At 43.0% G+C, this 26,073-nt stretch overlaps 1 protein-coding gene across 12 annotated transcripts; it reads right to left on the bottom strand.

Annotated features, from left to right (window-relative positions):
- Positions 1-714: 714 nt before the first annotated feature.
- LOC308192362 (uncharacterized protein) lies at positions 715-25,845 on the bottom strand. 12 transcript variants are annotated; one of them, XM_080585862.1, is made up of 6 exons: positions 24,462-24,598; positions 22,760-22,846; positions 16,733-16,982; positions 15,732-15,851; positions 5,860-5,990; positions 715-2,500 (listed from the first exon to the last, which is right to left on the bottom strand). In XM_080585862.1, exons 3-6 carry the CDS (start codon positions 16,829-16,831, stop codon positions 2,425-2,427), a joined length of 426 nt encoding a protein of 141 aa, XP_080441988.1. In that variant the 5' UTR covers positions 16,832-16,982; positions 22,760-22,846; positions 24,462-24,598; the 3' UTR covers positions 715-2,424. The 12 variants fall into 12 exon arrangements, 1 of the variants encoding a protein (XP_080441988.1); XR_013948743.1 differs by lacking the exons at positions 715-2,500; positions 5,860-5,990; positions 16,733-16,982 and adding exons at positions 7,367-8,162; positions 21,705-21,869 and having other exon boundaries at positions 15,732-15,846; positions 24,462-25,845; XR_013948746.1 differs by lacking the exons at positions 715-2,500; positions 5,860-5,990; positions 16,733-16,982 and adding exons at positions 12,266-13,758; positions 21,705-21,869 and having other exon boundaries at positions 15,732-15,846; positions 24,462-25,845.
- Between the last annotated feature and the right edge of the window lie 228 nt (positions 25,846-26,073).

The raw sequence follows: 26,073 nt of genomic DNA, 5'->3' as shown, positions 1-26,073 counted from the left end.
AGCGCTTGGTGTCACAGCACAAAAGGAAAGTTGGCACTTCCTAGCATACTTTGTTTGACATAACTGTAGGCAGAACCCAGCTGATACCTTCATCAATGTGTATGTGTTTGCTCTTAAGGTACGTTTTAGCAGATCAAACATTGTTTTTCTCTTTCTGTTGCACACACCACTGCTAAATCATAGGTTGGGAACCACACCAGATAAATGGGAAAGAGCTCAGTAAGCTGGAGCACACGGCCAGTCCCAGCAGCACCTCAGATAAGGAACACAAAAAAAAAATCCTTAAAAAAAAAAAGAAAAATATAGTACGGCAGGAGGGGCTGGGGAGGGAGGTTTAAAAAAATAAACATACTGCTTTGCCAAAATGTTCTCCTGCCTCGCCAGTAGCAGCAGCAGCCTCAGAGCCAGGCCAGATTCTCTCCTCCATTTACCGTACTTATAAAAAACCCACAAGCACAAACACATAGACCATCACATACACATAATTAAAGCATCGACATCCCTTACTGTGATTTACAATCCACACCACCAGAAGTACACAGGCGCTCCCAGGATTTCATCAATGTCTCATCTGGTGCTCTTGGCAAACCCAACCTCTTCCTTAGACACAGCGCATGCTGCACCTCATTCTCTCAGAAATGGGGATGCAGAGCTCTTCCCCTTATGTGAACCAGGGAAGACGAGCACTAAATGTGTCAGCGCCGTGTGATTTGCTGCTGTGGGGCCTCATTTTGCAGGAGATTAATAAAAGACTAGCCTGCAGCATTGACTCTTGAGACTGCCTTCTATCATCATGAGCCTTCTATGCAGCCCACAGATTTGGGTTGTAATATTGTACAAGGAACTGGACAGCCCCTGCATAATGATACCATTTCGCAGCACTTACAAGCACATATACAGAGAGAGAAGACTCTGCCCCCAGGAGCTTCCACTGGCTTCAAACAAAGCAAGCCAGTAAACCTCGACTTGAGATCATCCTGGGGTTCTAATAATGTATTGAGATAGTTTGTTTGTAATTCATCCCATAAAACAAATGCATCCGTCTCTTAGGCTTCTGGCACTTTCACAGGCATTAAAAAGCTTCAATATTGAGATGAACAGCTTTACAGGGTTTTTCAGGTGTATCACCACCAGGAAGGTCAGCGACTGAAGTGGCAGGAGGAAAAAAGGAGACAGCAAACATCACGATCTTCATTTTAAAACTGGGAAACTGAGGCACATGAAAGTGATGAGATCGCTCCAAGGCAGATCCGGGGCCAAGAAGTGAATGCAGATCTTCCTGGGTTCACGTTCAGTGCCTCAAACCAGAAGCCAAATTGCACCACTGAGCCCTGGGGTGAAGCAGGGCTCCCTGCAGGGAGCAGAAATGGATTCCTGGCCTGGGTGCCTAGGGCAGTGTGGGAGCTCGAGCTGAATGTGGGCAGCAGAATCCAACCCCAGGAGCACCACAGGGAGGTGCTTGCATGTCTCCCTCACACACGGTGCCTATAATTGACGTTCTTGAGGTAGGTCAGATATTGACAAATAAATGTAGAGTCATGTCAAGGTTCACATCAATCAGTCTGAATGATTTATTTGAAGCTGATCTAGGAGCAAACCGTTCTTAATGGCAGCACTCGGTACAAGGGGACTTAGTGTGGCCACAAATGGGTAAATTCCACGTGTTGGGCCTAGGTAGAAAAGGTGCCCCATGGGAAGGACAAGAAGATTTTGCTTTGGGACCCCAGGCAACACTTCTGCAGTAGCAGAAGAGGAAAGCTGATCCACAAAATGGCCATGTGTCTCCCCAGGATGGTTCAAGCTATGAATACATTTTGGAAGCTCCTAATATGCTGTATAAAGAAACAATCATTCATGTACACAACGCAAAAGGACAGCCCCAGATTTACAGCCACCCACCAAGGTAGAACAGGTGGCTGTAATGCAGTAAAAATGTATTGCAAGGAACTTGTCATGAATTTTAAAAACAAAGACGCCTACAGACATAATAAAATTGATGTGACATTCAGTTAAAGCTAAAGCTTTCACCTATCTTAAAATGACAATGCAGGGGAATTCAAGGAAAGGGACTGTTCCCATCATCACTCATACAAGGGTGTTTCACTCGGTCTGGGCGAGCAATCTCATGGATCTCAACAGGCCAACACAAAATGGCATGCCTTACACCTGCCACACAGGTAGGAAACCAGGACCAAAGACATCCAACAAAGTCAACCCCAGACAATCGCTGTCAAAAAGAAATGTTTCAAAGTCCTGGTAAAGAAATCCAAGTCCTTTCCTTCTTCTGCCACAGGATATGACGCCGTCTTTTCCTTGAGTATTTTAAACATTTCAGGGGAGCTGATTCCATCAAGAATTCCATCCAAGAATTGCTTCCTCTTTCCTTCATTACATTTTTAGTGGCAGCATACAAATTCGCAAATACTATAAATTCAAGTCACTTTTCAATAGTATGGGAGCAATAAAATAAACTGTCAGACTCCTCTGATAGTTCCAAAAGCTAAAGACAGAGAAGAAGGAAAATCTACAATTAAGCTTTGCAGGCAAGATAGATCCATCTCTATTAAAATGCAGATTAACAAGCTAGCCAGCCCGACAGCATTTTACCGTACCTTTTAACTGGAAATAATTAAATAAATAAGCAAGCTCAGGTGCAGTGGGACACTGAACAGAAAGAAACAGTGATAAAGAATGAAACAAGGATAAATCGTCAATTATGATAAACTGGTTTCCTTGGTAACTATATTTATAACTGTAATGACGTTGCTATTCTTTTAGTGATGAACAGAAAGGTTCGCTACAAAGTTATATAATTCGGGCATACAACCAGCATCTGTTCCATTGGTAAAGCTGAATCCATGTCCTAATGGAAGATGGCAAACCTCAAAAGATTTGTAAATGCTTTTGAACTGCATCTAAATGTTTGTAAACTTCCTCCGAAGGCGAGGTGCACTCACAGTGCTGAATTTGTACCCCCACATCTGTGCTTGGCTGTATGTAAGTACCTCACAATCTTTGTGCCTGGGATGATGCTCCAGCTCGGAGAGACGGTGGGTGTAGGCATGGAGGAGAGAAGGAGAAAAAAAGAAAAAAAAAAAAAGAGAAAACTTTGGGGGTGATATCTGAGTTGTTGAGCACATAAACACATGCTCTTTACCAAATGTACATTCACAGTTGCCATAAGTGTACATTGCATTCTCTCTGCTTCCAAAAATGATTTTGTCGGTAAGCAGCCCCTTGTTTTTGACAATGTGTTTGAATTTCCGTGATTGACATCTGAAAATCAGGTTTACCGATACCCGTCTCTGCCATTTTAACTGTTTGGGGGAGTGCATTGAAACCCAGGTATAAATTGTACTCCATCCTACAAAGGATCTCCCCGGGGACTCCCTTTAAAGAAGCAGCACTTAACTGAAAGGCAGGCACACCCCATCACCATGGGTCTCTGATCCTCAGAGCAGACCATGGGCTGGAGCCGCATCAGGCTTCCTCCCAGATTTTCCCCCAGTGAATGCCAAGATTTGGGGATGAGAGGGGGATTAAGCCCTCTGGGTTTCATCCAGACCTGCCATCAGGATGCAGCTGGATGGCACACGTGGGTCCCACAGTAAGACACGTTTGTTAGTGGCAGGATTGGGCCCCATCACTGACTATCCCCACAGGAGCTCAGGAGGGTGACAGAGCTGCTTCAGCATCACCTCTCCACACCCCTGTGCTCTGACATCCCCTGAGAGCAGGAGCTTATCACATACCCAGTTGTTCCCAGTCTGCCCATTTCTGCAATACCCTTAATCAGGTTCTTGGGCAAGCGGTGTTGTTACTGCCCCCCATTCACAAGGAACAGGGAAATGGAAACAGCAAAGCAAACCAAATCCTCTGGCAAAACAAAGTCAATGTTCAGTTTGCATTTGAAGCAAAGAATCCTCCTGATGAACTACACTATGGGCCGGGGGCTGCCTGTGTGTCTGATTGTGTGAAATACCAGCTTTCCCTGCCTGACTAGGCAGGCTTTTCAGTTACATGCTCAGTACTGATTAATGGGAGTACTACAGCTAGAGCACTATAATGTTCACAGATTTTACCCTCTGCTGTGTCTTTAGGCCATTGCCCCAAAGGCTTTCATGTTCCTAAAGCTGTCATTTAAAACATTTGTGAATCAGGATGTGTGGACAATGGAAGAAGCTGGTAGAGCCAGGGAGTGCAGATGTGAAATAATTTAATCAACAGCAATTTTTCCATTTACTTCAATGGGCTTTGGATCACCCGCCTCATGAGTGGAACATGTATTGAGGAGGAAGCAACCCGAGCCAGATGAAGAGCCAAGATACCAAAGTAACAGAGTTCCACCAAACAAGAGGATCCACAGCAGCTGCAGCTTGAGATGTATGATCCAAACGCGGACCTAGACTCAGCTAGCATATTGGGAAAAGGTTGTAAGAGAAAACTGAAAATAATCAAGGATTTAGATATTCAGAATACCCAGAGGACAGGGTCACATGAGTTACTACAAAGAAAATTTTTGTAGGAGGAAATGTTACATAAAGAAATAGTACTCAAAGAGCTTTGCAGAATATTCCCAAGGACAAAACGAAGGCACAAAAAAAAAAAAAAAAAGGTGAAAATCTCAGAACACAGAATTTATGACAAAAAAAAAGCCTGAAAGCTTTTTATTCCCTATATGGCATAAGTATCAGGCTATGATGCTCACTGTAATAGTTATATCACACTGTGGTGCTGAGATCATTGTGTGTAAGATGACAATGCTTGCCCTAATTGATGCCATTAAGTAATAAACTAATAATTGTACCTCAGATCATTGGCACTTCAGAAATGACCATTTCCAAGCACAAGCAGTGGTGCGTCCCTGGCACATAGCTTGGCACTGAAATGGTTAACACCATATATCGTATGTCAGTAATGAAAACTAGCACTCAAGCAACGAAATTCAAAGCTCAGGCTGACACACCATCGTTAACGCAGCCCTTTGTGCTCAGCTACCACGGGAGTCTTGGAGCAGCACATGGTGTTGTACCCCACACAATATGTGCTACTACAATACCGCATTCACAACACAATGAATTGAGGTCAAGTGAGTGACCTTAAAAAGAGCTTTCTTTTAATTCTTTAAAGAAACACCCCATGATATGTTGGAGCCCATTAAACAAAGCTGCAAGAAGATACAGTAAACTTTAATTAGCAGTGAAGGCAATAACCTCACTTTATACTTCATAATTTCTCCCACCATGTTTTATTACATGGAACAGTCATTTTAGTACCTTTGTACCTAAGGCAGCATCCGTGTGGTGTGGAAAGGGATGTGTTGTTGGATATTTATTGTAATGGGGCTTCATGTGGTTGGAGGTCAAAGTGTAGGACTTTCATTTGTACATCACTGCTCTACTATCTGCTCATGTCTCTGGGTAACCTGATGTTCAAACCTTTTGTAAGGCAATTGCTGAGGAGGTTGTTCTTATTGTTACAAGAACTTGGAGAAAGGATGCTGGGCCCTGGCTTCGGCGCAAGCCTACTGCGTGACATAGGGTAGTCCGCCAAAATTTTTCTCGCAGTAATCCCAGATGCTTCCATTTCTAGGGGACTCAAGCGCTGCTCCTACGGGCTGGTCTCAGAAAGCCTGAGAATCAGCAGCTCCTACTGGCTTCTCAGGAGCACCCAGAACCAACTTTGGAAAATCACAGATTTTCCTCCCCACGAATTACCAGCAATTTTGAAATATTGGCCTCTTACCTCTCTGCCTCTCAAAACATCCCATATTAAGTTGGGACCTACCTCTTAGAGCAGCTTGCAGGCTGCAAGGGACACCGTTAACTTTTCTTTGTCCTTTTCACGCTAGATATTTACCCAATAATGGGGCAGAATATCTGAACTCCTTGGACAGACAAGGACACCATCTGCATTTTACTGGTGGAAGACTCCAGTGCAAAGAGGTTCTGGACCAGATCCACAGCAGGGCTTGGACAGCTATACCCAGCCTGTGTGGAAAAGATATAATCCTCAGAACACCCAGGAGTCTTTTGGCACATCAGTCAGATGCATTACATATTCCCCAGTTTGTACAATTTTGCTTCCACGCATGCTTGGAAAATGCTGTCTTTAAAAGGCTCAATCACTCAGTGGTGATCAAGTATTTACACCCCAGCATGCATCCACACCTCCATCTATCTCAGAAGAACAGCCTGGTCTTGCAGGTACTTTTGGAATGCACCTACTGAAAGAGGCTCCATACAAAAACACCGTTGCTCTCTGTTTCCCATGAACCATGGCTAGAGGAGGAAGGCATGCCTAGCAGTAATGGCAGCACTTCATTCCCATCACATGCTTCACGGTCTTTGCCACAAAACCTCCCTTTCCCAAATGAGCACAGCTAACCACTGTGCTACAGAGTTGGACTATTCTTACATCCTTTTTCTGTCCCCGTTAATCTTGAACGTTATGACGAGAATTGCTTCAGGAAGAAGCATGAAGAATGTCCTCTTCCATCACCCTGACCAAGACTAGCTGATAGCTTGATGTGCAATCCTGTCAGAAAAGAGATGCAGGAATTAAGGTAGAAGAAAAGGAAAGTGAACTCGGATATCTTGGATGAACGTGCTAACCAGTAAAGTACCAGATAAAAGCACTGCTGCCTTCTTCTCAGTTGGTTCTTGAGAGAGAAGGCAGACACCAAGCTTCAGGAGAGATTTTGAGGCTGAAAATCCCAAGAAGAGAGAGGCAGCAAATAATGCTGACTAAAGAGTCTATGCCTGCAGGGAAACACCATGCAATGGTCTTCCACCAGTCAGCTTCCAAAGTCCACATGGATTTCATAACAAATCTATGTACCTAATTCCATGCTGCTAGTTTCACTGTGGGCATGAGGCCACTGATGGTAGGTGCTGTGACACCTGGTTTTGCAGCAGTCCACATTGTCATATCTCTACAGTGGGACCAAAAGAACGTGCTGAAACTAGTACAGAAAATGTGCTCGAGGGATGAGGGATCTGAACCCAGACTTCCCAGCACCATGGCTGAGACATAACTACTGGATCAATCTTTCCTTCCTTGAGCTTATTCCTATTTCCTGAACAAGTGGTTGAAAATAACAATTTTGCTCATGAGAGTGGGAAGTAACTAACTTGTTCTTCTCTAAATAAGTGTTTTCTTTCTGCATTTGATGGACTAGTTCCTGGTCCACTTAACACTCTCACTACATAACTATCTTTTTCAGGTGCTTTTCACACAAAAAGGAAAAGAAAACTACTTAAAGGCAAGAGGAGTTGGCAACCATAATATCCAAAGACACTGGAAGGCCTCTGAGGCAGGTCTAGGAACTGAACTTTTTTTAAATTCACATACTTATACTGACCAGATTTCAGGCTGATCATGCCACTTGACATTCATTTGTATTTTTAAATACATAAAGACTCCATTGAATCACAAAATGTTAGTATTACTTCTACTTCTTCAAAACATACACATTTGATGTATCCTGAAGTAAAAGTGTTCCCCATTCCCTTATGTCTGTCTGAACACTGCAACATATGCAGTATCAATGTCAAATAACATATCAACATTTCCACAGCTTTACCCATGCAGTTTAACACCTTATTCCAGGTGAGACTATTTGCTGAGAGGGTCAAAGAACCTCCACGCTGCACAGATACTCACCACACCTCATGTGAGTTTACTGATGTCTTGACCCTTGTGGAAGTGAAGAACTAGTCCTCTCCAGGTTAACATCAAACGTGTACAACACCTCTTGTGGATCTGAGCCTACAGTCACAGCCCCTTACGAGGTTAGCAGAACACAATCCTTATGAAATAACAACAGGAGGTGGATATACCTGTGCATTCCATACCATCCAATATCAACTTTATCAATAGCTGTGTCTAAACTGTCTGAAGGCCAGACTTTTCAGAATTCAAGTACAGACACGTGGTTCTGCACAGGAACACATTGGGAGCATCAGCCCACCGGTAGGCGTGCACACCCAGCTTGCAAAATATCCAGAGACATGATGCAGGTGGTTGGGAGCGGGACACAGAGGTTGCTGGACCTTTAGACCTTCTACAGGCTGTTTGCTCTTAGCAGAGCTAACATATCACTGAATCCACTCACAGGTCCACCCTGGTACAGAAGCTTGGTAACTTGCAGCCTTGGGTATCTGCTCGGGCCAAAAATAACATGTTTAGGACAGTACTGCAATGTATAAGAAAAGCAGAAAGAAGTTTTAAAAAATGTGCTGTCATCACTCCAGCTGGTGTTACTTAGCAGAAATACAATAACATACCACAAACTGTAATACATTCCCACCAGTCCTGCACTGAAAAGCAGAATGCCTCCCAGAGCACTATGCTTAATTAAAAGAAAGGCACAGTCAGCATTATAAGGGGGAGAGACCTTGAGGTCAGAGATGAAAATAAGAAACGTAACCTGTAGATGCTAATTGTTTCTATGTCTCACTTTGGTTTCAAACACTTCATTTTTAGAATTCCTCCAATTCTGCTGCAAGTCATGTAATTTAGACGGCTGCAAGTCATCCAAAGATTATAAACAGTAAGGGAGGAGAAAATATGGAAATGCGTTTGACGTTTCTTTGCCTTTTTTTTTTTTTTAATTCCTCCTGACAAAATATAATAGAAACCCTCAGAAACAAGATTGGTGAAATATTACTACTATTTTTATTTCAGTTCAGACCCAGCCCGGGCTGCAGTGTTGTTTGACTCCACCTGACAGAAACATTGCAAGCAGCGCTTCAAACAAAACTGGAAGATTTATATAATTTCTCTCCACCCAGTCCTTCAAGAGGAGGCATCCTCACCTTCCTTTCCTTAGAAAAAGTACAAGTCCTGAGCTTCTGGAAGGCTACACACCACAACGAGCACATCAACAGCATGTGGACCTACATTTAAAGCTAGTGCAGAACACAGGTGCTACCTGCTCTTAGCAGCATGCCCTCAGCGAACGCCGGGCAGGATGCTCTGCTCCAGCAAAGGCTGCTGAATTGCCTGGAGAAGTAGCTCTCGTTAGAGCACACCGCGGCAGTCTCACTTCATAGTGACAAATGCACAAAGAGTTGTCACCAGGTTTATATCAGAGAAAAGGGTACGATATAGACAACCCAACACAGACAGAACAGGAATGTTAACACGGAAGCAAACGAGAAAATTCAAGAGAATTGACAAAAGATGCATTAGTACTCCTTATTTTGAAGGTCTGGCAAGTAGGGGAGTAATGATTAATGGTAGTTTTACTTAACTGTTTTATTTTTCTCATTTTATGAAAGGCACCACAATTACTCACTAGATACCAAGCAGGGATCATACTTCAAAGCCTGTGTTGTGTGCCTCAATCTTTGTTGGAACCCCAACAGGCCAAGTACCCGCTCAGTACCATTATCTCACTGTCTGAAAAGTATCTGTACAACTATGCAAGAATTCCAAAAATACCAAACAAACTCCACTAGAAAAGGAGACCATCAATAATCCCCTTTCACACAACACCTTTATTCCTAGAAGTTATTAAAATATACTCATTTCGATTCACCCCTGATTCAATGCTGCCAAATTTAGTTGTGGCAAATTTACATCAGGTGTGATTTTTGTCCCCAGTACGTCATTCAAGAAAATGTCAATGCATCGAGGCTTACACACACCAAGAAAAGAAACAACCAATCAGCTTCAGAAGTTCCAGGGATGCCTTAATCTCTGTGTTTTCCCTGTGTTTTTATAGTATATTGTTGCGTATGAGTTACAAATGCGTGAAAACATTAAAGTTGAGCCAACTACAAAATAAGCTAATATCTTGTGTTTTCTGAAAAATGCAAGCCTAATTAGAGTTTAGGTAATTAAAGCTTTCACAGTTATAAAAAATACAATACATTCATTTATGCAAATCTGCCACTGAGTGTGATTTCAGTAAAATACCATGTAATGCGCGTAACGTCAGAATTTTGCTTACAATTGAAATGTCTGCAAAGCAAGTTCTCTTCCTAAATTTCAGGCACATGCACTGTAATTCTCTTGCATTATGGATTTAAAACTCAGATTGCTTTGTCTTCATTTAAAAATGATTAGCAGTTTACATCGGATTTATATGCTGGCATAGCCTTTGTATCACTGAACAACTACAAGCTGATTTACAAAAGCCCGGCTACACTATGTGTATAGCTATGTAACTACAAAGTAATATGTGATGGCAGGCATAACCAGCACACATAATTTATAATTATGTGATTAGCAATATAAGCCACTATTATTAATTAACGTTTAATGCTGACATTGTGCTTGGGGCTGTATAAACTACAAGTGCAAGGCAATTTCTGCCTTGGAGTGGCAAGGGGCTAAAATGACAGGCACCGTCTCCCAGTCCCACGGCTCCTGGGGAGCCGGGAGGAGAAAGCGCCCAGCGGGAGTCCTGCAGCCGGCCAGGCACAGGCTGCTGCAGCTGCCCACCCCTCCGAGATAGGGAAAAGCTAAGGACCCTTTCCTTTATCAGAGACAACAAAGCAGGCCCAAGTCTTACCAAATAAAGGGTCTTCAGCCTCTGTAGCCCTGGGGCAAAGCACAAGCAAATCCACTTAATACAAAGCGAGGTAGACCCATGACTTTCTCCTCAGCTCGCTGCATCTTTGGAGGCTTCACAGATGACTTTTGCTCCACTCTGTCACCCTGCAGAGTCGAGAACTGCTTTCCAGCATCTTTAGGGAGCCCTGACACAAAGCCTGACTGATCCTCCCAAGTCTTTAGAATACAAGGTCCCCCAACACCTTATCAGCAAGCTCTTGTGAAACAGCACCCAAGGCATGTCTGGGCAGAAAAACAGGAGTGAGAAAGGTGATTCAGAAGCATTCCCCTGAAAGTGAGGGGCCAAAACCAAAGAGTTAAATAATCAGGATACACAGAACCACAAGAGCAGACGCTAAGTGTTTGAGGGAGAGGAGACTTTCCAGATAGTGTGCATGTTTGAGTTTGATCATTTCTTTCTAATGCAACTTGAGAGGCTAACAGAAGCTGCATATAAAAGAGCTAGTGCTGGTTCACAGCACTCACAGGGTTGCTCTCTCAGTAGCCACATTTCCTTGAATATGCAGAAGGACTAGAGGTATGAAACTTCTTGCCCTGAAACCAGTATATCTCCAGGATTCCCTAACCAGGGAATAATTTATCCACTATCCACTTCCATATAAAGGGGAGCAGGGAGAATTTTTAACACCTGCCCTACGAATTAGCCAGGGGAAGTCTGCAGTAACTAAAATCGGTCTTAAAACTTTTTTTTTTTTTTTTGATAATTAGGCTTTGAAAAACACCTCTAACAGATACTGTCATTAGTTTTGAAAATCCTCTCCTTCTTTCATGCTCAGCAGTGTGAATGGGAAAAAATCCAACCTGGAAGTGTCCTTCATTATTATTTACATAGAGCCTTACCTGCTCTTTTGTTGATAAATCGAAAAGCTGTATTTGCAGCAAAATAATGATAATATACAGCTGCATGGACAGATTACGAAAAGCAAAGCAACCAGACAATTATTTACTGTGCTACTATAAGACAGGTACAAACTTTCTTTACATCAACAAGTTTTAAAACTGTCACACAGCTTTTAATTGCCATTAATAAGGTAGAGATAAAACCCTCTGGGTCCTAATCCCATCATCATGGTGTTGCAAGTTAATGATATGTTAGCCAGTGCTGTATATCACTAGCTTACAGAAGGGTCAGAAGGAACATTTCATCCTAGGCCATCAAGGCTGTATTCCATGGGTAACCTCTAACCTGCTGGGGCTGTCAATCAACAAGCTGTACGCATGAATACCATGCTTCTGGTCAGTCATCACCCATTATTAACAGTTCTTTTGGTTGTTACAACTAGACCGAGTTGTCAGATCTTTTCAGGATAGTGAAGGGTGATTTGCTATTGATCTTGGCTCTGAGAATTAGCGATCTACTGCATGGCTTTGGCTAGCTGGTGGCACTGCGAGTGGCAGAAGATTGTTTGGCTTGCTGTGAAGGACCTCAGAAGATTACAAGAATACAGGAACTGTAAGAAACCTACAAAATATTAAAGGGGCTATCAAGGAAACACAGCTTCAGATGGATTTAGCTGAGAGATGAACTGGGATCACAAAAGTCAGGTCGTAGAAAGTAGCTGGGCCCCAGTAATGAGCAGGACCTCTGAGAAGTATTGTCATACGGATAATAGAGATCTGCATCCAACCTACCACAAGATTCATTGGCACTTTGATCGGATCTATGTCTCCCGTATAGACAAGGGCAAACAAAGAATCCAAAGCAAAGGCCATTTTCCCCTGCTTGCTATTGAAGTCTTTTTATAGAAAAATACTCTGGAGGCCAGGAGCTCTATTGAATAGTTTTACATAGGAAATACGACTAGAAGAGTCCTCCCAGGTCATCCCCTGCTATGTCTGACACATCATATCTCATTGATATCACAACATCACAATCTCATTGATAAATTTCTCAAGTTTCTTCTTGAAACCAGGTAGTTTTCTTGCCCCCGTGACTCCTATTGGAAAGCTGCTTCCAAATTTCAGGTTATTAGAAATCTTTATCTAATTTCCAAAGAACATTTGTTCAGAATTGGTTCCTATCAACTGTTCCTATGGCATTCAGTATACTTCTGCTTTAATCAGTTCTCTCTCACCATTTACCCTGATGATATATTTACAGGGATCAATATACCCCTATTCAGTTTTAGTTTTGCTAAACTAAATACACAGTCCTTTATTTCCTGTTCCCTATCTCAATTCAGTAACACTTTTTCTGGATGCTGCCTCTTTCAGGATTTCACAGCATTGCAGACGGGGTGATGCTGGCAGGGACCTCTGGAGGCTGACGCAGGGACACCCAGAGCAGGCTGCCTAGGGCCGTGTCCAGTTGGATGTTGAACATCTCCAAGAAGGAGGCTACACAGCCTCTGGGCAGCCTGTGCCAGTGCTTCCATCACCGCACAGCACACAGAAGGGCTGCCTGGTGCTGAGGGCACCTCCTGTGCTCCGCTTTGTGCCCCTGGCCTCTTGTCCTGGCACTGGGCACCACTGAAAAGAACCTGCCTGCATCCTCTTTGCACCCTTCCTTCAGGTAGATATACATATATTTTGTTAAGATCCCCCCAAAGCCTTCTTTTCTCTAGGCTGAACAGTCCTACCTATCTCAGCCTGCCCACATAGGAGAGGTGCTCCAGTCCCTGACTCCTTTGTTGGACTCTCCAGTAGCACCACATCTCTCTTGTGCTGGGAGGCACACAACTGGATGCAATGCTCCAGCTGTGGTCTCACCAGTGCTGAGCAGAGAATAAGGATCACCTCCCTCGGCCTGCTAGCAATGCTTTGCTTAATGCAGTCTGGATACTATCAGCATTTTTTTATATTTTTTTTTTTGGCAGCAAGGGCACATTGCTGGCTTGCGTTCAACTCCGTGTCCACCAAGACCTCCAGGTCCTTTTCTGTCAAGCTACTTTCCAGCTGGGTGGCTCTCAGCATGTACTGGTGCCTGGGGTTGTTCCTCCCCAGGTGCAGCGCTCTGCACTTCTCCTTGTTGAACTTCATGAGGATCTCCCCAGTGCCTTGTACAAAAGTAGTCAGGAATCCCACATGTTTCCTGGATATGCTTCCCCTGATGCAACATCCAGGGGAACATCTCAGAGAATATTTCCCTTCCCTGCTGTTGCAGAGCTCCAGCAGTTGTCAGTCATTGTGAGATTCAGCAAAACACTTCTCTTTCACTTCCAGCTGATAAACCTCCTGCTCAGAGCAAAAAAAAACATCTGCATGACCTTGTGCTTTATTAGTACTTAATTTTATCCGTTTTCCACTTCTCCTGCTGTCAGGGTCAGTCCTCCTCTGAATTGCCAAGGCCTCTCAGCTTTCTGTCACTTACAAACTTTTTATTTGCACACTTCTGCTGTGGCCACAAATAAAAATGTTAAGATAGGTCATAAGACTGATCATTAATAAACTCTGCTAGTTACTGTTCTTGTACCTTGACAGTTCTTTCAACTCAGTTCTCAGAAATCCTCCTTTAACCTTTTCTTTACATTTCTTTTTAAAAATCATGCTCTCCCGACCAAATTATTTTCTTCCATGTAGCACTGCATTAAGTGTCTTACAGAAGTGTTGACAAATTAGAGCTACCACATTTCTCTTGGTCACAAACTCAGAGAAAGATATCATAAGAATCTGACATAATTTATCCTTGGTAACCTATATACTACAATATTTGCTAATTAATCGTTCTTCCAACAGATCTATGCAAAGTTCAGTGTCTGTGTGTTATAATGACAACAAAGGTCACCTCCACCCAGTCTCACTCCACTACAAATGAAAAGTTTAGAAAGTTACTGGAATTACTACAGTACAAAACACAAACAAGAAGATTTGAGACCTCATCTGCCTGGCGACATGAGTCACAGTGTAAACCCATAAGAGTAGGATTATTTATAACTATGTAAAGGATTAGCCACCTCAAAATTATGCCATTACCTATCCAGAATAAAAATAATTTGAAAGGTCCCACCAGCCTCTAACTGGTTTACAGTTTATGGCAGGCAGCTTCATTGGTCCCTGTTGTTGGGCTGAGAAAATATGGAACAGTTGTACAGAGCTACTTGCTCTGGAGTCTGCAAAGAGAATATAGCAAACTTTGATATGTTGTCCTATATTATCCTTGGCTTTGCCCCAGAATTATATTTTAGCATAGGTATCTTCATGGAAACGGAATTTTTGGAAGGAGATAGAATTGCCTTCATTGTTTCCTTAGCAAGCTTGCAGAACTCCCAGGTGCCAGCCCAGCTCTAATTACGACCTTGTTCTACAGAATAGTGACTTCAATATTACAGACATGCACAGAGCACATGCTGCTGTGGGCCCTTTCAGACAGCTACTTGTGATGTCTAATGGAAACATAATAATATGGACAAATTGCTGAAAATAACGTTCCTTTCTGAACTCCACTGCCTCACCAGGTCAATTTAATTACTCAGAGAAGATTAACAAAGTGAGAAAAGAGTAACATTGCTAGACCCCAAACCATGTGCCAGGTCCCTCTTGCAGAAGAAAGGATGATTTTGTGACTAAAACACAGCTGAGAGACTTATAGCGGGACTCTTGATGTTCTTTATGACATTGGACAAGTCACTTACCACTTCATGACTCGGCTTCCCCGCCTATAAAGTCTCCATCAAGAGAGTTCACAAAAACTATCATTTTGAGACCTATTAGAGACATACTGAGCTCTGTTAGAGCTTTTGAGGCACTTTTAGATCCTTAGTTGCTAGAAACTATCAATTCAATAAGCATATTTGAATTCAACAATTCTTTATTTCATCTGAGTCAGTAGGGCTGCTTCTCATACAAAGCTTTTAGTTTAGAAGTTGTTCTTATGGGTTTAGAGAGCCTGAATTTCAATCTTGTGGTAGCAGAAGGTAAGGATAGCAATGTGCATGGCACATGAAATATTGCCATATCCACTCGTCATTGGAAGCTGGTTGGTTTAGAAGATGAAGGTGAAAGCAGATACCCCAACCCCTGACAGAAGTAAATCGAAAGAAGTATTTGATAAGGATCAGGCATTTGTTCATAGGTCTAACATGATGAAATGCAGAGCCCAATTTTTACAAGAGCCAGTCACCTAACCCTCAGTACTGAGTCGCTCAAAGCTGCCTAAACAGTCTAAATCATCATCTTTACAGTTATACCATTTACTAAGCTTGTCAGACCTGGGCTTGCATGAGATCCAAGGGCAGCCACCAAAAATGCCATATGTAGCTTGCAGACACCTGCAGTATTCTTGACTGTCTTCCTGCTAGGTGTGCATAACTCCAGTTGTCTGGCCTTCTCTAGAGAAAGAGAACAAGAGGAAAGTTCATTGTCTCCCCGACAATTTGCAAGAATATCTGAATTAAAAATGGAAGTTTTGTCATTTGCATGGCAAAGAGAGCAGGGAAAGAGAGGAAGTATTGTTAGGTATTGGTAATGTAAAAACATAAGTATGCTGTTATTTATGTAATTAGTTATTGCTTTCATTATGGGTGCAGTCTTAATGGTTATAGTATTTATGTATAATTACCTTAATATTCACTGAAATTTCCAAGTAGCTCCCTAATTAACTGTCTCAAATATATAATTACATTGCATCTTTACGCAAGACTTGCCTAATTAATGTAGTTACACCACTTCTTTGTGAATGTGCATTATTAAATGCTCTTCGCATCATTCTTCTGACTTCTTGTAATTCACGCTTTACAAAAATTAAGACCCTGAATTAGAAACCTTCATGAGCAACCAGCTCCAAAAGCAAGCGCCAGATGATCTTTTCTTAACAAAAAAACAAATCTTACTAAGCCTCATTACCACTCCCTTTAACAAAAGCTTTCCATCTGGATCTGAAAGAAATCCCAGGTACCATTGTCTTTTAAGAGGGCATAGAAAACAAGTTATAGATGCGAAGAAGATTTTACTGCCATCAAGGGTCCAAACTCCCGGACTCCCTAACTCATCTGCTGACAAGCCCATCTGGCAAGGGAACCAGGTGACTGCATGATAGCACCCCAACCACTTGGCAATATCAGGTGGCATTTTCAAAATACAAAAGTAACATGAGGCTTAAGAAGACTGTCGGCAGTGAGACTATCCTCCAAAACCACATCAGCTGTGGTTTTAAATCAAGAGACACCCTTTCTGCCAATCCCCTCACTGACTTCTACACTTGCCACACTACCTGCTGCTCTGTAGTGTCCCACATGCCACAAGTTAGCAGCGTGTCACAACTTGGAGGTCTCGCTCTAGCCCGCAGCTCCTGGTCCATGGGGTTATCCATTAGCTCTGTGGGGAAAGGGCCTTATGCTACCATTGGTCAGCAGCACATGTGAAGTTGCAGGTACAGGTCTGTTACGGCTCTGAAGAATTGAATTGCATTTATAGACTGAATTCGTCTGATCCCCAGCATCCTGGAGTGCTCAGGTAGGAACCTGAGAAGAAAGGGAATAGGAAGAAATTCTGGGATCCTGCCTTGTGCAAAGACTTTTTCAGGGGTCCTTTATGCCAGTCTTCATCTGCCAAGAAGGGCATTATAAAGCTGCTGAAGGAACAGAAAGCTTAGGCCAGAGGCAGTTTCTCAGAACAGGAGGAGGTACACTGAAAAGTAGCAGAGCTAAAGAAACCTCATCAGAGCTCTTACTTAACAGAACAAATCTGAATTCACCAAAAGGCAAGGACAGGATTTCTCAGACTGTAGGCAGGCCGGATGCCAACGAGGAATTTGATTCTGCCATTTTGATAGGGCAGACGTCCCCACTACTGGACTCGGCAAATGCTGTGCCCGTACAGGCATGAGAAGCCTAACGGCGCACTCCAGCAGCACGCAACTCACTGCCCACATCTTCTTGATTTGCTCAAAGGTAGCATGTTTTTCACACCCCAGATTTTTTTGAAACAGTTGGGTATGCACCACAGACGTTTTCCAGAGATTAATCCACTGGTTAAATGGTTGCACCAAGAATTAGGATCTGGAGAAAATCTTGCCAAGTGTACGTGTAGACTCCAGAACGGTTTTAGCTGGTGACACCCATCCATGCGGCAAGTGAAGTAGGGGAAGAAACATTTCAAGGACATTCACTTAGCACACATTCACATGGAAAACTAAGGTGAAGATTCCTGACGGAACTGTAATGAAGACAGTCACTGTCTGTTCCAAACGGCCTGCTTTTTCACATTACTTATCCATTTCCAGTGTGAAATTTTGCTTGACACTTTAAACCTTTGGAGCCTGGGACCCAGGTTTATTTGTATTTACTATTGCAAAGTTTTCATCAACCAGCTGTCACAGATAAGCAATACAGACACGCAGAACTAAGGAGATCATCTCATTTCAGCTCCCATAGGAATCACTATATACTAGCACAAGGGTATATTGCATATAAACTATACCATATAAGAAAAGAACCTACCCCTGATAACTCTGCGTGGATACAGACAGAATTGCTTTGGTAGGCAAAGTAATTTGGCTTTGCTGAGCTTTACAATGCAAGCTGGCATCTTTAAGTGTAGAACTGTGCAGTTTGGCACCTAAATAAATAGCCTAACTTTCAGATGTGCCAAACATCAGAAAACCAGAACAAGGGCTACTGGGTACATCTTCAAATATCCTGCCCCACATCCATATTTTTGGGCCGTTTAATAACTGGATCGTGTTTTTCCACAGAAGGCCATAGCCCTAACCTGCCTATATCAAACAAATCTGTGCTCTAACAGGTTCAAGCACTGAACAAATATCAAATTCTTCATTGCTAGAAAATCACTGCTATTTTAAAAGAACCTCTTGCTTTTTTGAAATAAAAGATACCAACTCATATACTGGACGGATCCACTAATTAAGCACTTTGTACTGCAGTATTTCAGATAGATTTTTAACCTATCAGATGAACATGTTTCAACCAATGTGTGACATGTGCATGGAAAATACAGTATCATTCCAGCATGGGTTTTTTCCACTTCCATTTTTTTTCAAGTTTGTAGTACGCAAAGAGTTACTGAAATAGCCAGCCATACAACATCTGGGAGACAAAAAACACTCACAGGAAAATACAGCAGAAGGGGAAGATTCATGAAAACAGGAAACATTAAGAGGAGAGTGAAAATATGTCAAAACAAAGGAGGTAATAGACCATCAGGACGAATGAGTTCACCAATCGGCAGAAGTTCCTCAAGAGCCTTTGGAGACCAGCAAGGTGACGTATGCCCCTCCTGCCACAAAGGGACAGCAACCCTTTTATCCTCCATTTTGCACACACATGAAGTATGGTGGTCTGCCCACAGACGGGCTTGTTCCACACAGAAACATTAGCTCCATTTTCCAAGTCCCCTGCCTTACTCTGATAGGAATCATCAGCATTTAAAGAACACTGCTCATAGCAAATACAGATGCTTACAGCCACAGGTGCCAAGGGTGGGTGCTTAGACCTACTTAAAGCATCACTTGCAAATACGCACACTGCAGAGGACTTTTTGCTCCAGCTGTGACCATAGCCTTTTCACTAACACTTCCACAAAAAGCCTTTTACTTGCCTAAAGCTTTGCCAGTGCTCCTGTACTTCCAGGCATACTAGAGGATTCCTTTGCATCACTCACCTTCCCTCATATTTCTGCTCAAGAACAGTTTAGTCACCCAGGAATATCAGTAATAGTCTGAGATAGCTTCACAACAGAATAAAAACCGGCAAATACCTGAAGTGAGCAGCCCTCAGACGGAGCGCTGTTCACCCAGGCTGCTCAGGCAATGTTTCAGTGACATACCCAAGTGTAGAAATCAGGACATGGTGCAACATGAGGAGCTGTGAAAGCAAAGGCCATTCTGCAAGAGATTACACAGACTTCAAAGCCTGTCAAAGCAAAGGTCCTCCCTGCCTTTCTGAGGGGACCCTGAGATAGAGGGAGCCTTTGTAAAGACACCATCAGCTCTTGAGCCTCTATAACTTTAGAGAGAAAAGCAGCCAGGTATCGCCTGCACAAAGAGAAGTTCCTTGTGTGGATTTTCTCAGTCTTCTTATCACGAAACAATCTCGGAGGATTTTGACTGAGGAGATGAGGTATCACAATGCTTTGTAACAGACCATGCCCTGGCCTGTGACAAATGAAGGATCTGAGGACAATAAAAAAAAAAAAAAAATAACAGACTTCAGTGCAGCCTCACCCATTGGCTTTCCTTATCACTTGCACCAGACACGTGGGATCTCCCCATTTCACGGTGAATATTTTCCTCTGACACAAAGGCCCTTTAGATACACAACTGCTGACTTTCAAAGGACAGGTAAGCACTTAAATGCACTTGTGCCTTCAAAATCTCCCCCTAGTGACACAGCAGTAAAATTAAGTCTCCAAGACTTGCAATAAAATGCATTCACTGGTGCCCTATGAAACACCCTGAATAAAAATCAGGCTTTTGGGAACAAAAAGAGCACACGGGGCTGGGGCGCAATGCGCTTTTCCTACCACCTGGAGAGAGGAGTGGGGAAACCTCAGGGCCAAGGCCAAAGGGGGGCTTGTGCCCCACAGAGGGTCTGAGGGGAAGGCTGAGGAGGAAGAGGCAGCCACAGGAGGCTGTGCATGGAGGTTGTAGCCAAAATTTTCCATCAGGTTCAATCCCAAAAGTAAAGTTGCCTTCTGAAGGATACACTGTCTCCACAAATCCATATCAACACATGGCCTCTGGAAAAACTCTGCTGGAGGCAAGTGAAACTGAATCCTTGGGATGGCTGCCCCAAAGAGGAGAACGTGCATGGTTGTTAGATGCCGGCCTTGTCAAGAGGCGGGTAGCAGCACGTCTCCTCATCTCACGTGTCTCTGAAAGATGGGGTGGTCGGGGCGTTGCAGCTCTGATGGTGGAAAACAAGAGCTTGAGCTCTCCCTCTGGGGTTGTGAATGTGCTGCCATACCCATGAGTGTTTCGTTGTACTTTGAAAAAAACGTTAACACCTTTTACAAATTCCAATTTAGGCCTCAGAGGTGCCCGAAAAGTCTGCGTTGTACACTCTAGACCTAAACACCATCACAAAGTAAAGCAGCATAGCTGTGCATCTGTCAGGCTACAGAAGACATTGGCCCAGAACAGAAACAAATACAGACCCTAAAAGTTCATTGCAATCCAGCACCACATCGCATTACATACAGACCTGCCCACCGCTGAACCCAGACCCCACCATCACCAGGCAAGCAAGGAATAGCCCGTCTCTCCCAGCTGAAAGACCTAGAGCAGCTGCCCAGGCTCTCCTATAAATGCGCGCACAGCAACACGCACATCAGACCCAGCGATCAGAAAATACGAGTGACTGCTCCGACCCCGGCGAGTGCACAGTACTGTGGAGCAGCACTGTGCTCAGTGGGACACCCGCAAAGTGAATCCCTATCTCCACATCTCATTTTTAATAAGTTGATTTTAACCGTTACCTGAAAGGCAGCTCTTCCACAAAGTGTTGATCATTCACAACAACGAAATTGGGAAAGATAGAGGGGTTTGGGGAAACAAACAAACAAAAAAAAAGCCACTTAATTACATACAGTGCTGCATGACTTCACAGAGCAAAGCTTTTCTTTAAGATCTTAAGACCACCCACAAGCATAACACATGGCCTGGAACCTGAAGAGAATATCTGAACAGGGGTCTCAGCATAAGGATGGGAGGCGGGCAGTTTTGCTTGGGCATATGCAAATGTTTGTTTCTACAGGATCAAATAAAAATTAACTATTTGTTGTGTCTGGTTATCAGTTGTCTGAGCTGGGGGCTGCTTGGTAAAGCAGGGAGAAATAAACCTTTAAAACCTGTGACACGGGAGCATTATTTGTCTGTGTGAGGCTTTAGTCACGGTTCCTGGTGTTTTATGTATAGATGTTGTGCAAGAATAGGACAACAAGGGCTTTGTTCAACTTGATCATCTCATCAAACAGGGCTAAAAGAATAAAAGTTGGGATGCAAGACTAAATGGATATGATCTGAATGCATATTTGTGTTACATCTAATACAACCAGCATCATAGATGAACAAGATCAAATAAATGGTAAAACCTGACAAAGAGAAGAATAGATGGTGTGTGGAGCCATCTGTTTTGGAGGACACCCAAATCTGTCTGAATCAGGAAGGCCAAACTACCAGCTATTCTAAGATCCTCCATTCCAAGAGTGGCCTAATACGCAACTACACAATCAGCTTCTCTCACCATCACTTTGGCTGCAACTTTTTTGTGCAATTAAGTAATTTATTCCTTTCTTCATCCTCCTGATTCTAATGAATCCAAGCCACAAACAAGCCCCAGTTGCTCCTATTCAAGGAGTCTGATTGCATCTGGCAGTAATTGCTGAAAATCCTGAAGAGGAAACAGGGAAGGAAAGCATATTGTTTGTGGGGGTAATAGGTGAAGACCTGCCTCTCTTGACCTATAATACATTAGTGTCAGTGAACATTTGGCAGCCTTCAGATGATTAGCAATGAAGATGAATCAAGCAAAAAAAGAGGTAGAAATCTGCCTCATCTGAATCGCCAGAACTGCATAAATTTGCATGTTGATTAGCTGTTCTTTTGTCTGTGTTCCTAATTATTATGACACATTATGTCTTCATCATGCAAGATTCTGATCTGTCTTGTTCAAAATGCATGTAGAAAAAAGTGCTGTTTATTGATTCAACATGTAACTTTAATTTTTATGTTTGCTTTAATTAAATACATATTTGATTGCCTTTGACTGGTGTCTCAGATTTTTTTAACTCTTATTTACTTCATCCTGTTGACAAACAAACAGGTAACCTTTCTTTATTCTCAGATCACTTGCTGATTAAAATCCTCCCTACCCCCATCCTCTTCTTCACACACAACAACCTTTGCTTCCTCGTTAGAGCAAAGATTACCAAAAAAACAAGTCCTTCGGTAACAGATGAGTGGTGAAGCATGATATCTACAGGACTGAGCAGGATTGCAAGGACCTTAACGATGTTAACGGTAGCAAAGAAGTGCGTGTACTACAGGGTCAAGGTAATTTTCTTACACCATAAATTCATTAGCAATAAGACCAGTAAAGTGCCTGGAAATACAGACTTCTGATTCGCAGGATTAGTTACAACAGGCTAGATCCTACCCAGGAATTCTTCCATTGACTTTCACAGCAGCAGGATTAAACTGCAGAGTTCCTGGCCCCCGAGGCAGTGAAGTCCCCACTGTCCCACTAACTCATACGTGATTCCGACAGTCAGAGCACTTTACCTGCTTCTAGTAACTGGACAACTTGAAGTTGACTTTTCTTCCTACAAGGCTTGCTTGAGTGGCTACAGGCAGCCAAAAGAATCAAAACTAAATAAAAGAAAAAATAGGATGTAATTATTCATCACTGTGACCTAAAAGAAGTTTCCAGAAGTTTATTTGTAAAGAAAAATAAATAAAATTACATTTCATTGAAACATTTCATTCACTCCATAACAATATACTTTAATTTATATTTTATCTCTAGCATTTTTTTTATTTTAAATAAAATTGAAGTCATTTTGAAAATTAAACAATTCCTTAAAATGGAAAATCAATGCATTTCACTGTAGAGCATCTTGGAATGTTTAGAAATGTTGAAATGAAACATGAGGCTTTTTTGGCATTTTTCTACCTTTTTCCACAAATTGAACAATTCACTAAAAGCAGCACAAATTCATGATTCATTTTGTTTGACAGAAAACTGCATATTTAAACCAAGAACTCAGTTTCAGATTAAACATTTGACCCTCTCCTCTGCCTACTAATATTAGTTTACCTCCATTACATGGGGGCTTATTATGAAATCTGACCTGTTTGTAGTGGGGCAAACAATATTTCCCTGGAATTTTTGTTTCAGTAAAATAAACATAATCACTGCTGTAATTGGGAAAACTAAGCAGCTCACTGAACTTTGCAAATAATTTCTCAGATTGTGGGTCAAATATTAGTGTCTCAACTTTGACTGACTTCCTTTAAATATAAAAATTATGTGTTTGTGTGTGTTATTTTTTTTTCTAAAATCCACCCCTTCAAGGAAAGCAGTGAATAGCCTATTAAATTTTCTCAAACGGCAAAAGGAATATGCTAGTCAGTGTACAGAGATTAAGCAAAACTGTATTGAGAAAGATGCCTGAGGATGAAAAAAAAAAAAACACTGTATATTCAAGCAATTGATTTAGCTGTTATTTTTTACTGTTGTACCCCTGCCAAACCAAACGAGATTTGAAACAACAACGCCTGCCATTTTTCACTGTTAATGGCACATGATTGGCTGCAAGTGTAATCAGTTGCTTGGTACCCAATAATCATCTTGAAACACAGGTAAATGCAAATCCGTATTTGTAAGAATATAAACATGTAGCTACAGAATAACTACTGGAACATAACCACTTAAAGGCTTTGACACCAACCCACAAGGCAGGGAGGAAAAAGTTGTCGCATATTGAGGTTATTCATGGTCATTTTCCTTAAGTGCCAAGTGTGTCTGTCCCAGCCTAGTGGTACATGGTAACCTCCACCCTGCACCTCCATTGTAGTATCAACAGCCAGAAATAACCAAGGAGCCAAAAGGAAGCGCACGCGTGGACAATAAATAATAACAGGGAGATAAATGGAGGCAGCTAACAGACTCCCTCTTTTCTGAAATTCCCTTCCCAAAGCAGTTAGCACACGCTGGCCCATAGAGGCACAGGGTGGCTCTGGGCTCCCCAAGCCTCCACAGCACCAAGCACAGCTGGAGACAGCCAAGCGAGCTGCCAGCTGGGGCCAAGTGTGACAGAGAAGTAGGTCTCAATTGGTGTTGGTGATGTGGTGCTAGCCACCACGGCTCGCCTCTGCCCTGGCAGCACTGGCTGAGGACAGGACAGCCACGCAGTTAGTTACCAGCATCACCCTGGGGCCAGGACCACTGCCATGCGCTGCCACCACCAGCATCAGTACGTACATGCACTGCAAGCATCAGAGCAGACACCTGGTTTACATTCAGTGCAGAAGAGATCTGGCTGATGAACAGATGCAACGCCCTCTTCATGCTCCACAGCACCTCAGGAAGCATGGAAAAAGAACAAGAACAGCAAGGTTTGCCAGGGGTCCTCCATCTCTCCCTTCCCAGGAGCAGAGGACAGGGGAGGCTAGCAGCAAGGAGCTTGGTGAGCAGAACAGCATGTTTCCCCAGTACAGTCTCATTTCCTCCAGCAAAGGTGCCTACCCTTTCTGATGATTGCCATCCCCTCCCATAGTCCTTTCCTACAACTTAACCAAGAGGAGGGACCCAGCCCTTCCTCACACCTGGAAGTCAACCCAGCTGCACTACGTTATCCAAAGACCAAGTTCTATCTTCTGTAAAGGCTTCCCATTCCCTTCTCCTTATCCCACGAAAAAAGCAAGGGCTGTCTTTTACATCTGGCCAAACTTATCTTCATGTTGATTGCTCCAGAGTCCAACCCAGAAGGCTGAAGTCTTGCAAGAAGGGATCTGGGGACACCAACTGAGATTTACCAACACATTGGGAATTGACCGTCACCCAGCCTTGAGGAAATCCACACTAAAGACATGAGTTCTTCCCAACTAATACCCAACAGGCTTTCCAGCTCCCAAGAAAGCTCCTACAGCTCCTAGCCAAAGGGCAGCTTGGGCTAAATCTGCTAGAAGTGAATCTTCTAGATCCAGCACGGTCTGGACTCAAGCCAAGATGTGGAAGTGGAGCTATTCGAGTGGCATTGATGGATGAGGCCCTCCTGTCAGCAGGGAGAGGGCATCCATCCATCCTCATCCTCCTTGACTTCAGCACTAACCGTGAGATATTGCTGTCTTGTCTGACGGGTGGCAGAAGTCCAGGGTAATGTACTAAAATTATTTTGAGTCCTTCCTGCTGAGACACACCCCGTAACTACTGAAAAAGCATTATCTTCAGCACTACACTCCTCTCTCCTGTGGTCTTCTCATCTGCATTCTTTACAGCTCTTCCCTGTGTCTGCACAGAGCTGCTAGGTGACTTGACATGGATTGAATTGCCAGAAGCAGGCAGGTGAAATATGGCTGTATCTGTGTCTCGGTGTATATAAACACACTGCTACCACCAACATGGCAGTGGAAGAAAAGCAGCTAGTTAAATCCAAGCAAGACAGAGGTAAGACAGATGGGAGACAGGACAGCATTTTTAAGAGCTTGTCACTTGAGTGCAGTATGCCTGGCATGAGGTCGCATTTCCACAATTGGGGTGTTTGTTTCATAATTTAGGAGTGCTCTTGGATTTGCTACTGATGCTAAGTTTTCCTACAGAAACCTCTGCAAGCAACACTTCTATTCTCTTCCATTGGCTAGGAGACTCTTTCCCATCCTGGCAGGTGATGACCTTGTCTCGGTTATTCATGGCCATGTCACTTCTCAGCTGGACTATAGTCATTTGAAATATGCAAGCATGCAGCATTCATGCTTAGAAAACTTCATTTACTGCTGCAATGCATCTCTTCAGTGACAAAGGCATATCAAACCTGGCATTGGGCCTGGCACCAGCTTCCCATGGAATTCCTAATTGAGTTCATGGTCTTCATTCT

This window comes from Anser brachyrhynchus, assembly GCF_964034855.1.
Source record: "Anser brachyrhynchus genome assembly, chromosome: 3".
Taxonomy (NCBI): domain Eukaryota; kingdom Metazoa; phylum Chordata; class Aves; order Anseriformes; family Anatidae; genus Anser; species Anser brachyrhynchus.
Note: the sequence above shows the minus strand (reverse complement) of the source record. Positions and strands in the feature narration are given on the sequence as shown.

Coding starts and splice junctions, on each gene's coding strand:
- LOC308192362 (XM_080585862.1), bottom strand. CDS start 16,831: ATGGATAACCCCATGGACCAGGAGCTGCGGGCTAGAGCGAGACCTCCA. Junction 15,852..16,732: donor GGGACACTACAGAGCAGCAG/GTAGTGTGGCAA, acceptor CTCTTTCTCTAG/AGAAGGCCAGACAACTGGAG. Junction 2,501..5,859: donor ATATTCTGCCCCATTATTGG/GTAAATATCTAG, acceptor CTCTGTCTTTAG/CTTTTGGAACTATCAGAGGA.